Below are 14,458 nucleotides of genomic sequence, written 5' to 3' on the forward strand. Positions count from 1 at the left end.
TGACGGCTCATGTTATGACGGCTCATGTTATGACGGCTCATGTTTAGACGGCTCATGTTTAGACGGCTCATGTTTTGACGGCTCATGTTTAGACGGCTCATGTTTAGACGGCTCATGTTATGACGGCTCATGTTTAGACGACTCATTAATCATCGTTTTATGAGCACTTATTTGCATGATTTTTTGTCGTTTTTCCGAAATTGTATCAAATATACGTGATAATTTCAGCTTTATTTTCCATGTAAATTTTCAACGTTGTGTTCTTGCATGAATTCCTTCAACTAGCCAATCAAGTCATTACAAAATTTGATCACAAGAAACACCTTTTTATTTCTCTATTTACTAACAAGTTTTAAGATCTGAAGGTGATGGCATTCGCAAACTATTTCAGCTACATCACGCTTATAAACTTTTTTTCTCCCATCGCGAAGTTGCGAATCGTTTCAACGGTAATGAGGTTTACAACTTTCGTTGTATCCTAGATCTTGAAATTTGGGAAGTCATAGCCTTCGACTCCCTGCTTTCAAGTTTTCGTCTCCCAGGCTTCTTAGTTGTTCGTGCACTCAGTGCTTCACCCTTTAAGACAGTGGCTTCTCGTATTGTCCGTTATTTCTTAATGGTGCACTTCATCTAGGCCGCACCTCTTGCAGATGGCATGACGAAGCAGTCTCAACTCCACACTTCGTGGGAAGACCGGCCATCTTCCTTGCATCATCATCAACATGAATACAGGTAATATTATCTCACAACAGGTATAGATATTCTAAAAATAGGTATACCACTGCAAGCATACAATCTTTCTACAGATAAATACAGTTAAATATAGTCTCATTATATTTGCATTTCAACTGAAAGCCGTAAAAACATATTATTCATCACCGCGCCGGCCTAACGGCTGGAAGCAACTTTTTCAGGATTGCTCAAACGATCTCACGACTCCTAGCCTCTGTAGGAATTGTTCCTTGGTTTTACGGTAGTGCCTATCCTGCTCCTGTGATGTCTCTATTGCCGAAGCTCATGGTAATAGTTACGCTTAACTTGTTCTTCTTACTTTCTAAAACATTGTCAGTCTTTACAGTCCTTAAAATCAAATATTTTTTTGTACAAACTCGATACTAAATTAATTTGGTCCATGAGACAGTAGGTAGACTTCAGTACATTATAATTGGTAAGACCAAAGAAATGGTTCTCTACATCACCACTGATCTGACAGGCGAGTAAATAATTTTTAAAAAAGCCTAAAAATTTTCGTTCATTTTGACTTCATTTGAACTCGAATGTTATTGCTTTCTCTTTATCCTGTTGTTTTTTTTTATCTCGATTTCCCCTAAAGATGAACCAACATCTGGTAAGTAAAACTCTGTGCCATGTTTTAATTGACGTCTGAAATTCCAATAGTCGCATGCTTAATGATAATTCCTGCCTTGTAATTAATTTTCTCCACTCAGCTGCTTGTTACAACTTTTGTTCCATCTCTAGTTGATTTCTTTGATCATAAACTCATTGATTCATGCCATGAATTTTTTATGCAGCTCACACGTATAAGTTTTCTCACCTTCATCTATCATCAAACCCGTACGAGTTGATTTTCAGCGAGTAAATGCTCGAATCAAGCTTTAAAAACTAAAACGAAAGCTAACAGAGAAAAAATGAGCGACAACTCTAAAGTTTGTCACTTGAATTCGCATATAAAAGGCATCTGTTGCTTGAAAAATGTTTAGAGCTCATCGATACTTAAGTGGTTGGAAAGTTAAGGCGCTCTATACGAGCTGTTATGTTTCTTTGTTGAGGTACTTAGGCTGTCCAAAATGCATTTAATGTGCCAACCTCAAATTAGTATTATTCTATTGAATGCAGAGCAGGTTATTTTATTAAGTGCGTTAATATTTTGGAATGCCCGTTTTTTGCAGAGAGCTGCAGCAGCAGTCATACTTGAGAAGATCCGAAAGCATGAAAACCGAGAGAAGACTTCTGACAAGCTCCCCCGTCTGCGGTTGTGATGCAAGAACCTCTTCCAGAGAGCATGGTTGTGAGCCTTCCAATAGCAGGACCTCCCTCGAACGATTCTCTCCTCCCGCGTCCCCTCGAGTTAAAGCTGTTGTTGAAAAGTGTAATTCTGTTTCCTTCGTCCTTGATTTGAATGATTCGTTGTCGAATGAAAATATTTTGGAACCTCCATCGTCTCCTAGACTAAAGCATGATTCACTTCATGCGCGGAATTGCGTTCGAAAATCGCGTAGCAGTTCCCTGGAGAAGAAAAACCAAGTATACAGAAATAACTCTCTCTCAAAATGTACAAGTGCGGGGAATTTTTACACCAGGCATCATGGTAGGCATTGTATCGAGGGCATTGCATCGCAGTTAGTGAACGACTCAGACTGCGACGAGCGTCTGCAACTTCCCCCCCAGCCGCCTTGCTCCCGAAGCCGAGAACACACCACGTCCGAAAGCAGCTGTACTGAGTCCATTGAAAGAATTTCTCCTCAAAGTTCGTCATGGTCCGGCACAACAACTAATGGGTCCACAGGTTCTCCAAATATGATCTCCTCTGACGGTAATTTTTCTTCTTTCAATCACCTCCAGCATCCAGAAGAAGACGAGTACGAGGAGAATTTAGAAGATTCGGAGGAAAGCTTCATCGCTGGAATTCCTTCAGACTTGACTCCTCTGGTCAACCTTATGAACGCCTCATCAAGCTCTCCGAGCGATTCAGAAATGTCGCGCTGCGGCTCTCATGCCGAAGTCACGCCCTCGGAAAGCGACGATGAGAACAGTTTGGCGCAAATCTTCGACGGAGTCCAAGGCTCACTCCCGCAAGGACACGAGTGGGTTGCTGCAGAAGGAGCTGGTGAAGCTATGGTGCCCTCGGATCTGGTCTCGAACGTCTCTGAAGTCAATGAAAGTGCAAACCTGGGCAATCAATCGTCTGTTAAACGATCTAGTGCGTCCCAGGTCGTGTCTAAAAAATCATAATTCTCAGGATTATCTTGGAAATTATTTTCATGACACTATACAATAGGTAGGGAAATTAGCAGATGCAGGCTTTAATTCGTAACAGAAGGGGATTGCTGTCTATTAACTCTTAAGAATGTTGCAATTTCGCATGCACTACAATTACATAATTAAGATATTGCAAAGATGAGGGCTATGAAGATTGCAATTATGCAAGCAATTAAAGGATTGGATAATGTAATATCAGGATTGATCGCGACTAATGCGTTTTTCTCGTGAATTCAAATTAGAAAATTTAATGAATTTTTGGGTCAACTTAGATGGCAATTCGTCCAAACATCAATTCGTTGAGTTTAACTAGAAAAAGTTTTCAATTGTCAATTAAAATTTTTCTGCTTCGTGAAGAAAGGAACTTTTAAAATTTACATCCAACAACGCTCTCGTAAGAGCGATTTTCATTGTTTCTCTGCCGAATGAAAAATTGAAAGAGCTCATTTTACCTGTTCGTTTATGTGAGTTTAGATGAAACTCGAAAACGCCTTGAAAATAACTTCGGCAGACTTTGAAAGTGCAATACAACGAAGTGAAAATTGAAGTTATGACGATGTGTAAAGGAACGAGAGTGAAGTGTATATTATTTCACATACTAACGTTTAGACTTTAGAAGATGATCGTACGAAAATTCTGTGAAAGGAAATACTGAAGTTCATTTAAGTGGAATGAGTATACATTTATTATTTAAATGAAATTTTGTGGTATCGTTGCATAGGTATAAGTCTTAGCCATCATCTTATAATTTTTTGGTGATTATTCGACCCGCATAAGCAAACTGTTTATTCAAATTTAATTTGTTTCAGCTCCCCAAAAATAATAGTATATCACATACCGGTACTTCTTTAACTACTTTTTTTAATGTTATACCTGCATGTGGAGGCTCGTAGTTTTTAGCTCTAAGCCTGTGCACCTCTGCAGAAAGTTAAGTAAAAGTCAATGACATTGAACGGGGGCCTACTGGTAAAATTTGAAGTGTCATTACTTGCTAATTTATGTTCTTGGCACTAAGCTAGACAGGCAGGCAACGGCGTTCCATTAATCCCCAGCTAATGTTGTTCTAGGTAACTCTAGTTATTCGTTCAAAAGCATGATAATAAACTAGATTGGACTAATAAGGATCCAACTAATGGACAGCTTGAACATTAAGGTCGACTAGGCAGCATGGATAGCTTTATTAGATTGATGTATAAATATTTGTTCTAGTCATTGGAGTAAGAGATGAGCTGGCAAGTGGGTGCTGTAAGGCAGCAATAAAATTTCATTTCACTTGTTTAAATTTCAGGCATCGAAAAATTTTCAGTATAAACTTCCCTGCCATCGCATCACCCGTGTATATATTGCTATGATGACCAATAATAGTCTATCTTTCAGTTGTGTTCGGATTGTTATAACATTATGTACAAAGTAAACTTAAAGCTTCGGAATGTTTAAAGCGAGAATTATGCTGTCTATATACGTAGGTGTGAGCAAATTTATTTGTATTCCAGTCAGCGAACGTTCTGCATTTTAGGCGATCTTATAATAATAAAGTATTTCTTTTGCCTCGGATAGCCGCGAACAATGTTTGGTTTCTGTTGTAATAGTTCAATTGTTCTTCCGGTTGTATGATATTTAGGTACTCTGTACAGAAGTCGACTTGTTGCCCAATGAACTCTTGCCCTTGTTCGCGCTTCACTGCGAGTTTCTCACTCATTATAATTGCAGAGTCAACCGAATGAAGGTTTGTAGTTTGGTTCTAATACTTTGTCTTTTGGCGTATTATCTTTCTCATGTTCTAATGTCTTCTGACTCGCATTATCATACCTTTACCAATGCCTTTGATGACGTTTATAAGATCCGCAGAAAAGGGAAATAATATTTATTCAATGATAGTTATTTTCTTTTCATAATCAAATATTTGCCAGAAAAAGTTATGTTTCTTCTTCTAATAGTAACTAATGATTTTTCACGGTTAATCATCAGGTTTTATTCGAATTCGGACTGATGCATTTCAAGATCAATGTAATATTCTTTTACTATGATTTTTTTTTTGGGGAAATCGGTAAAAAGGTAACATTTGTGATTTATGCATAATCTAAAAATTATAATGACGTTATGTTCGTGTTCCATTTCAATTTCCTTTCATATTCTTCGACACCTCCAAGCCAGGTTGTCCTGTCTCCATTGGAGATGAGCGCTGGTGTAGGGCCAGAACGTCTCTTCTTACACTACAACGCTGCAATCCTGTGATGCTTCTCTGAAAAGCAATGTTTGAGAAACAATGCATAATGTATAATTGTGCACCGCCTGCTATTCATTTCTGTGCTACAAAAACAGCAACATGAATTTCACAAGGTATGTATATACGCTCAGGATTGAATTCAAGACCATATCTGAGAGTGACTCAAGTAATGAAGTTAGAAATTGGAAAAAATTTCCGTCAATAATAGGTTGCAAATAGAACCATTGACAAATGAAGCAAAGCTTCGATCGAACTAAAGCCGACACAACAACGAACCTAAAACAAATGGAAATGTCACTATCATCTAGATACATACACAACTAACGAGCTAAAGCAGATGAAAGGATCTCTTTCATCTGCTTTAGCTTTCAAAACAACGTGAGCACAACCAAACAAGAACGAAATCTATCGATTGATTTACTGTGAAAGTACGGAAATTCGGAACCTTCTTATGCACATCACCAGCAAAAAATAGGAGGCCAATGTTGTTAATAAATTTACTGTCTAATGAAGGTTGGATGTAGATTTCTTGCTAATATGGACTATATTGGGATTATAACTACAACAGTGATCCACCTTCTCACTTCCCACATTCAGTATATGTAGGACCAAGGAACCACCTGATGGAGGCCCACAACGAACCCATTTTTCGCATAGAGCTGGAAGAGTGCGCCAGCATCGTCATGCGATGTCCCAATGCTTTGCACCAGCACCGTGACGCGATATACTGACGCTTGCACCTGCATCGTTATTAGATGCCCCGACACTTGCATCATGTTAGAGAATTCAAAACTACTGCTCTAACAGTAGTTCAGAGAAGCTGGAAAATCCCAATTGCGGCCCAGAGTTAGTCCAGCTATAGAACCTACCGTGGACGCTGGAACGCAGCCGGGGCTCAGCACGGGATGAAAATCGAAACATGCGTAACATACTGAACATTAAATTAACAATTGAAGTAGAGGAAGGAAAACTAGAAGGAAGCCGGGTTACATGGGCCCTGGAACAGCAGGGGCCTTGAGGTGCAAGGTTCCACCAAGATCAAGGTTACACCACGATGCAAGGTTACACAAGGATGTAAGATTCCACTAGGACGCAAGGTTAGTGGTGTGCGGTGTCAAAAGTCAGCATAATGCCCTTATTCCTTTGAGGAAAACGAACGCGCAGTAACGGTCACTGCAGCTCAGTACACGCAAATGATTGACGCCTATATTTGCCAAAACTGGCTGAAATGAATGTTTGGGATGTCTGATTCCATCAGCATGGATCCACGGCCAACACAGCGCGATGCTCAATGGATCTTCTGAGACAACATTTTGCAGAGCGCCTCATCTCCTTGAGAGGTGATCTTCTTTGGCCAGCCAGATCCCCCCATTTGGCTCCGTGTAATTTTTTTGGTTATCTTTTCAATCAATTGTTTACAATGACGGTTCAAGCACCCTACCTCATTTGAAGAACAACATACGCCAAGCCATCACTAACATACCCGTCATTAACAGGAATTTAAAAGCAAAGAAAACAGCCAGAAAATTCACTATTCCTTATGCGATAAAACGTTTCGGAGTATAGCTTCATTATCAGTTCAAAAACCTAAAAGACAAGTACAAACAATTAGCAAATTAAAATTCACATTGAAGATAATAAAACATGTATTGTCAAATGAAAACAAATAAGAATGAGGTAAACATGTAAGCGGCATTTACACTATGCTTTTGTTTAGAAATATACAGGGAATCTAAAATTCACAGGTCAGAAAAACCGGTTGTTAAAAACCGGCTAAAACTCTAAAATCACTATCGGACACCGTGACGTTGCACTGCTCGGCATGAACGCCTAGCCAAAAGCCAGTCTAAATGTCGCTTACAGTTCATATACCCTCGACATTGTGAATAGATTGGTTTGTCTGCTCATGTTTACCTCGTTCTTATATGCTTTCATTTGACAATTTATGTTTTAATATCTTCAATGTGAATTTCAGTTTGCAGGATATTTGTACTTGTGTTTTAGATTTTTGAACTGACGATGAAGCTGGAATCCGAAACGTTTTCTCGCATATGAAATTGTGAATTTTCTGGCTGTTTTCTTTGCTGTTAAATTCTTGATCAACTTGCGATTTAAGCAATCATGTTATCTTAAGGGACATGGGGGACAACCCCACATCCTCAATAAACAAATAATAATCATGTTATCTTTATCCTTATACCCGTCAATATGCTTCAGCGAGTTGAATGGAACTTGAAAAATTGACTAACTGGATGCATTGACATTATAGGTGGTCATTTATCCAATGTCATCTTAAAAACTAAATAAAACAAAAATTCAGGTAATGTATTTATCTATAAAATTTATTTTGTAATGATATCTTTAATAGTTCTCTTTTTATTGAGCTTTCACTTCAGGAAATTTCCGTGAATCACCTAGTACTATAATTAGCACCATCTAGCCTTAGGTGAACTTGCATTGAAGATTTACGTTTGGACTACGCGAAACCTGACTATGGCGTACCCGAAAAAGGAAACAAAAAGTTGAGAGATCGTTGAAAGATGATCATTGATCATTGAGATCATGAAAGATGAAGTCTACCTTAGTCTGCTTATTAGCTACGTAACTGCTGACAGCTGTTGCCGTGCTGGATAAATTTCATCTGCACACCAGCATCCGAGCATCGGCATGCGGTGTCCCACTTATGCACCAGCATCGTCATGCGGTGCCTAGCAGCTTCCACCAGCATCGTCATGCGGTGCCCCGACGCTTGCAGCAGCATCGTCATGCGGTGTCCAGACGCCGTTAACCTAACAATAGCTGAAGCCCTCATCAGTAACCATTTAGCGAGCAAGTTACCGTATATGATCACTTTAAATCGCCTCCCAAAAAATTTCCACCAATGCCCCCCCCGGATTGTGTTTGAGGCTAACGTTTTCATGCCTCTGCCAATGATCAATTATCTGACCATCATTCCAGAGAATGCATCATCCTCTACCATGCCCAAGAATCAAAATATGAACATTTAAATAAAAGTTTTTTTAGTCGTTTGGAAATGGAAGTTCAGGAATACCATTTCCATGACGGGAACTCGCATCCACTATCATCCAGCGGCCGTAAATGTGCGGCCGTTGCAATAGCTATGTTGCAGCATCGCCGCAATAAGGTGTCACTAGCTGTTTACACATTGTTCTGTATACAAAATTTACGTATCAGTTTTACAATGAAATTCTGGAGCTTAGAATATGCATTAGCTGCATCCACTTTTGAAAAATACATGAAAGATAGTAGCCTACGGCTCCATTAACTCATTCGTAATAATTTGTAAGTTAATTCCTAAATTATGGATCATGATCATTAATGATTGAATGATATCCCGATTTCTCATTATAATTTCCATGGTAATTCTTCTCACTGTAATAAGATTCTGAAGACTAAAGCAGGGTTGATCGTTGAGACGACTGTATGGCTGATCGTTGAGACGACTGTATGGCTGATCGTTGAGACGACTGTATGGCTGATCGTTGAGACGATTGTATATATTTTATCGGCTTTTTGAATGTACAGCAGATCGTTTATATGGCTGCATGACCATTTGGTTGATCGTTCAGATGGCACCATGACTGTACAACGGAGCGTCGAGATGGCTAGAATAAGGAAACATTTTTGGAACGTGGAACTTAGAATATGGAGACTTTCTAAAGTTCGTTTACTATTTGCACCTAATCGGCAAGCCTGAATAACTCATCTGACAAGGGACGTATAGGTCTAACCGCCGGTCGTTAACAGAAGAATAAACTTGACGAAACTCTGTTAATTAATAATGTCACGTAGGTTGTCTCCGCTCACGATGCCATAGGTTTTCAAATTTACACAGAACGTATTCTGCCATATCCGCAGTCCACATTTTTCATAGACACAACGTGGGACAAAACATAGCATTAATTTTTTGGCATGGAGATGGCTGATGACTATTTAGTTGAACCATTTCGACATGGGCTATGATGAGGGTTAAGATTTCTAATCGTCTATAGATTTCTTAACTTCAATTCATTACTCGTATTTTCTATTGGGAACCAGTTTTGCGCTCGGTCGCGTGAAAGTTACGTGTCCACCCTGCCATCAAACACTCGTGCTACTCCACCAAAGCAATGATCATCCGGCGCACTATGACTGACTAATGAAGCGCAGGTCAGTTTATTGAGCATTGGTTGAACTTCTTTAGAAGCGCCAGCAACCTTGTGGTCAGTTTGAACTGATAAACACTTGGCATTTCAAGGAAGTATTTATATTTTTGTATGAATTGACCGCTAAGGTTATATTTAGTCAGAGTTTTCATTTGGCTAGTCAGTTTACCGACCGTTGCGCAAGATGATCAAGTAATTTCTACACACCTGCTATTAATATCTTGCCTTAACGATGTGGGCAAGGCCAATGCTTGAAAGAGCTCAAATTTCACTTATATTCACAAATATTTTCCTGGTGAATAAATGTTGTGTCTATTCGTCAGCAGATGTCTTGGAATCTATTGATGGTCTCCGCATTATATTGACCATGGAAAATTAAACGCTATGTCATACTGATCCTGAATGTTCATATGACGGCGCTTGACTTCCTAATTCTAAGTCACGTTGCGCGTACCTGTAGATTAGGATTAGTTTTAGGGAGATAGATGAAGTGAACATTTACCGTAGCTGTAATCAAGCAGTACACACCATAATTAAATAATAGGTTGATGATTATTATTAATTTAGACATAAAAATAATATGTTGAAATGAAAATACTTGATTGACCCTATAGGTAATCCTTCCTCATTCTAGTTTTGTTGAACTGACAATGCGAAAATCTTCCACACCGATTCACTTGATTGGATTATAGGTGGTTCTGGAGCAAATTAAAATTTGTCAGTGTGTGTCTTATTAATTGACGTTGGTCGTATAATGGAATCTCGTGATATTGGACACGTCAGCCAAAGATTCGGCTCATAGATGGATTATATAATTACTGCAGGATTCTGATACATAAAACCAATATCTATTATTCAGAACTCGTCATCTAGAATTATCTGGTATTTTTGCTTGAATTTTTGCATGCAATTCTTGGAGTGGTTTGCATTCATACGGTTGTACGTTCAAAATTTGTAAATGTACCCCAACAAAACCTATATTTCCTCGGATTTGATTTTTCATTCATCAGCCAACCTAATTACATACCAGCATTCCATAGCAATTAATGTTCATCGGCCTCGATTTTAGCGCTTCTAATGTAAAATCAAAGGGATGGTCGTAAACCTCGTTATGATTAGATTCAGATTCACAATTGCAACCGAATTCCAACTGGCTCGCTAATATATGGGGTCAAATAATGCCAGATAATCGGATCTACCCTAAGGCATCTTCAATCGGAATCCAATGTTTGCTAATAGGAGAATGATCTTCGAACTTCATCTTGGAGTTAATTCATAGAACGGATCTCTTCCATATATACTGATTTTCTAAATTGCCATCATTACTTATGGTTTTTATAAACCTCTAACTCGAGGCCATGAAAAGAGTTTAAAGCTAATCCTGTAGTTTCGCAAACTCTCAATCATGAAAATAACTAAAACCATAATCTCCTCCCCAACCTCGAGCATCGATCTGTTCACGCCCACTGAAAAAGTTAATGAGCGACTCCACTCACGAATTTTTAGCTTTGGTCCCCACTGTCTGAGCATAAACAAATCTATTACCTGCGCCTCATTTATCCAGTGTTTTGACTATTTTGGTTGGGTAATTTTTATACCGATCGCTATTTTTGTTCCTCCTTGGTATCTGTACTTGATTTATTGGAAGTTTGAAGTTGCTTTTAGAAGAATCATTAGCTAAGGGTAGATTGCTAAGATTAGTCACTTGGAACAAATAATTTTACGTCAAAATTTAAATACATTTCATCAGTGAGAGTCAAGGTTTAAAGTTGAAAGGCTATCAAAGCTGTATTCTAGTCGTGTGATCGCTCCTGGTTGTTGTCCACTTTGAGCTCTTCAACTGCACATTATTGCATGCAAACTGTCCACCGTCAAGAGACTTCATTCACGGTTGAAATTTATTTCTTTCTTTATGTTTTTAGCCGATTGTTCTTGTCAATGCAGGGGCTGGAGTTAGGCTTGGTTGACAGTACTGCCGGGTACGTGCAAGGATACTCGGTCCAGTCCAATATTCTTTAAACAAAAGATATTTTGACCGGGACGTGATTGCAGCGTTGTTAACTATTTTTCTAACGATTATAGAAGATTGCCAGCTCTGCATACTAGATTTTACCATGAAAGCCAGATCAAATATATCCATCCCAGACACCATCTCAATTTAGGAAGTGAAGGACTGAAGTTTGGCTGGCCCGTGACCGGACTGAACATGTAAATACACCTGGCAGGGAACGGACCGAGACTGACATATGATCAGCAGTATGATGTGAACCAAGCCTTAAGACTTCTTATTGCTAATATGGTAATTATTTGCCTTGCAATTAGTCATTTAAATATAACGGGTATCGAAATACAGCATAAACAACATTAGATAATATGTAGAAATTTATATTGATCTCCTGCTTTCTATTTGAGCTTAGAATTCGAAATTTAGCTTCTCGATCATAAAATTCTGTTAATTCATGAAACATAATTTATTAGGAATGAGTGAGGTTTGAACTGTTTATGTGTTCATGAAATTTTCTTGTTTTTTTTTTTCAGCTGTCTCTCGGCTCATTTAGGCACCTACTTCGTCGCTGCTTGACGTATGTCATCAGCCCATCAATGTAATATCGCAGTGTAGCTTCCATATTGCAGAGCCGAAGTCCATGAAAATTTTCTAAATAAACCTTTTGATGCCACTAAGAAAAAATTTAGGCCAGGATATATAGAAAAAAAGGACTTCCGCGAATGACGGAAGTAAACGAATGGCAAGAGGCTCATGAAATAATGTCGAATAAAATGGCTTAGTTGCAGTAGCAAATCTCCGAGCAAAATTTTCAGTCAATATTCGAAGTTAGAAAATACTGAAAATCTCATTTGGTTTCATTTTTTTGAGAAATGCACCTAAAATTTTTAATTGTCTTCATCTTCCTGAACGTACGCCTGTCGTCGCTCGTGTCAGCAATGAATATCTCGAATTTTGTGCGCCCAACTTGCACGCAAAGAAACAGTTTGCTGCGCTGGGTGCCTATGGTCACTAAAAGTCCTTTCATCAGCTTCATGAACAGCGCATACTGTCCGTCCTGGACGACTCGAGACATCATCACAAAGCTGCCCCAGTTTACTGACATTCTGATTCCTAGAGGATTGCCATTTGCTTTTGTCGTTGGAGTTTGTTACAGACCGACCAGCAGAAACTACGAATTTACTGTCACTCAAGAATCAGATGCATGGGATGAACCAGTAACTCCAAATATGCGAGTTATCAAGAACTCACGAGGGCACGTCGAACATAAATTCCGAGGGAAAGAGTGTCTAGTCAGACAATTCCTTGCTGCTAACATAACGCAACCTGGGAGGTTCCATTGTACTGCCAACTTTGGCTCTAGAACGCTTCATGATTATGTTAATTATGATATTTCTGATGCTCCTATACTGAAAAAAATTGAAAGTATCCTCATAAGTGAGTCTGCGCAGAACATCTCCTTAAGTTGTCATGGGATGTCGACGGAAGAAGTAGCAAACAATCCAATCGTGCACGTGTGGTACGGAAGTGGCATCGAACTTCAGTCAAACTTGACGATGAATCCTACTGCTGTGTTCAACATCACTCGCGACACACGGGCTTTTAGAGTGTCATGTGCCACGTATGATCTGATGCTTAATTCTGAAGTCAGAGTAACAGACTTTTTCGTCACGAGAAAACACTCGCTGGCTGAACACAGCGATCTGGAAACTGGGAATGCTGGAGGGAACAGAATTAATTCAGCTGCTGATTCACTTATGGTTGTTGATTTCAGTGCTGATCAATTTCGTTTCAAATCTAGTAGATTTTTTCTGACTTGTATTTTAATAAGCTTTTATTTCAATCTTTTTGCTCGAAATATTCACGGTTGATGAGTAGCAAGTATTCGGTATGAAGCCTCATCTCGAGAGTAACGTTTGACGAATGAAAATTATAAATTGAACACATTTCAAGAATACGCCTAAGATTAATTTTCATAATTTTTGCAAATGAACCTGGATATAAAATGATAATTATGCGCCAAATTTCCTGCAGTTTTCGATAATGCTTCGCTAACGAGGCCTTTTGTTTTCATCTACCGTTAGTTCGGAAGGACCATGAATGTTATGCCCACGCCTTAGCATAAATTAAATAAAGACACAACTCTTTCCTTTGTCATTCTTTTAACCCTAAAATTCATATCTTTGTTCGTCAATACGAAGTTTTATTGAAATGTGAGCGAATGCAGAATTGTCATGTCGGTAATCAATAATAATTGTCAGGAACATTTTGCAATAAAATGTTCCTGACAACAAAATTAACAAAGGTAGATCAATAACGTCTCTGAGTCGAATCGCAAAGATGGTCTTTGGGAATGGAAATTTGTCTACTACTAAATTGAAAAAAACTAGTGTGTATAAGTTATATTAAGGCAATGGAATACAGTAGACAACTTAGAAGTTACTTAAAAATTTATCATCGGTTGCTCTATCTCTTAAGAATTCAGCATCAATATAAATTGAAATTTGAAAGTGGATTATATTCTTAGCGCTGGATTATTGTTCTATTGATTCTTATGAAACTCATTATTAACTTTACAATTTAAGGATTGGTCATAGTCTCACCTTCAGATTTTCAGATTGGCGAAGGTTGACGCACCTCTGCATCTTCGTCCATCAGCATGGGAGAAAATTTTCAGAGAGATTCGAATCTCATTTCAAGACTGAATTTTATCAGACATTTAACGTAAATTTTGCATTTTAAGAGTGGTAAAGAAAAATCGTAAAATTTAAAATGTCTCGGTCAAATAAATAGGCCAGCCCTATCTAGCTCCTGCAACCAAAGGCTTTAAATTGCTAAGGTGCTACGGTATATCTACTTTGATGCGAGCGACAATTTTCCATTTGCAAATTATCAGACTTTTAGGAGTCTTGATGCTGCCTTGCTGGTCATAACTCAACGCCATGGCGCCCCAAATTCAACGGACAAGCAATGATGTGGAGCGGAGAGCAAGCGCGTCCGTGGAGTAAAAATTTAACGGTCAGGCAGCGATCACAAGCGGGAGATATGTGTGGCCGTAAC

The 14,458-nt window shown here is 38.7% G+C and overlaps 2 protein-coding genes across 3 annotated transcripts in view; both read left to right on the plus strand.

Moving 5' to 3' along the window:
• The window catches only part of LOC108674751, a gene marked incomplete at its 5' end in the record, with an annotated part of 13,113 nt that extends 8,008 nt beyond the window's left edge, over positions 1–5,105 (plus strand). Inside the window, 2 exons of the mRNA XM_018162721.2 lie at positions 651–732; positions 1,911–5,105. Coding sequence (XP_018018210.2) covers positions 651–732; positions 1,911–2,973 — 1,145 coding nt within the window. The remainder of the gene's footprint in view (positions 1–650; positions 733–1,910) is intronic.
• Positions 5,106–9,180: 4,075 nt separating this feature from the next.
• Positions 9,181–13,545, plus strand: LOC108674750. Of its 2 annotated transcripts, none has more exons than XM_018162720.2 (2): positions 9,181–9,397; positions 11,932–13,545. In XM_018162720.2, the coding sequence occupies exon 2, from the start codon at positions 12,271–12,273 to the stop codon at positions 13,267–13,269; it is 999 nt and encodes a 332-aa protein (XP_018018209.1). In that variant the 5' UTR covers positions 9,181–9,397; positions 11,932–12,270; the 3' UTR covers positions 13,270–13,545. The 2 variants fall into 2 exon arrangements, with proteins under 2 accessions (XP_018018209.1, XP_047740103.1); XM_047884147.1 differs by lacking the exon at positions 9,181–9,397 and adding an exon at positions 9,400–9,450.
• Positions 13,546–14,458: the final 913 nt, after the last annotated feature.

The sequence above is a fragment of the Hyalella azteca genome, unplaced genomic scaffold, assembly GCF_000764305.2.
Source record: "Hyalella azteca isolate HAZT.00-mixed unplaced genomic scaffold, Hazt_2.0.2 contig14731, whole genome shotgun sequence".
Taxonomy (NCBI): Eukaryota; Metazoa; Arthropoda; class Malacostraca; order Amphipoda; family Hyalellidae; genus Hyalella; species Hyalella azteca.

Coding starts and splice junctions, on each gene's coding strand:
- LOC108674750 (XM_018162720.2), top strand. CDS start 12,271: ATGCACCTAAAATTTTTAATTGTCTTCATCTTCCTGAACGTACGCCTG.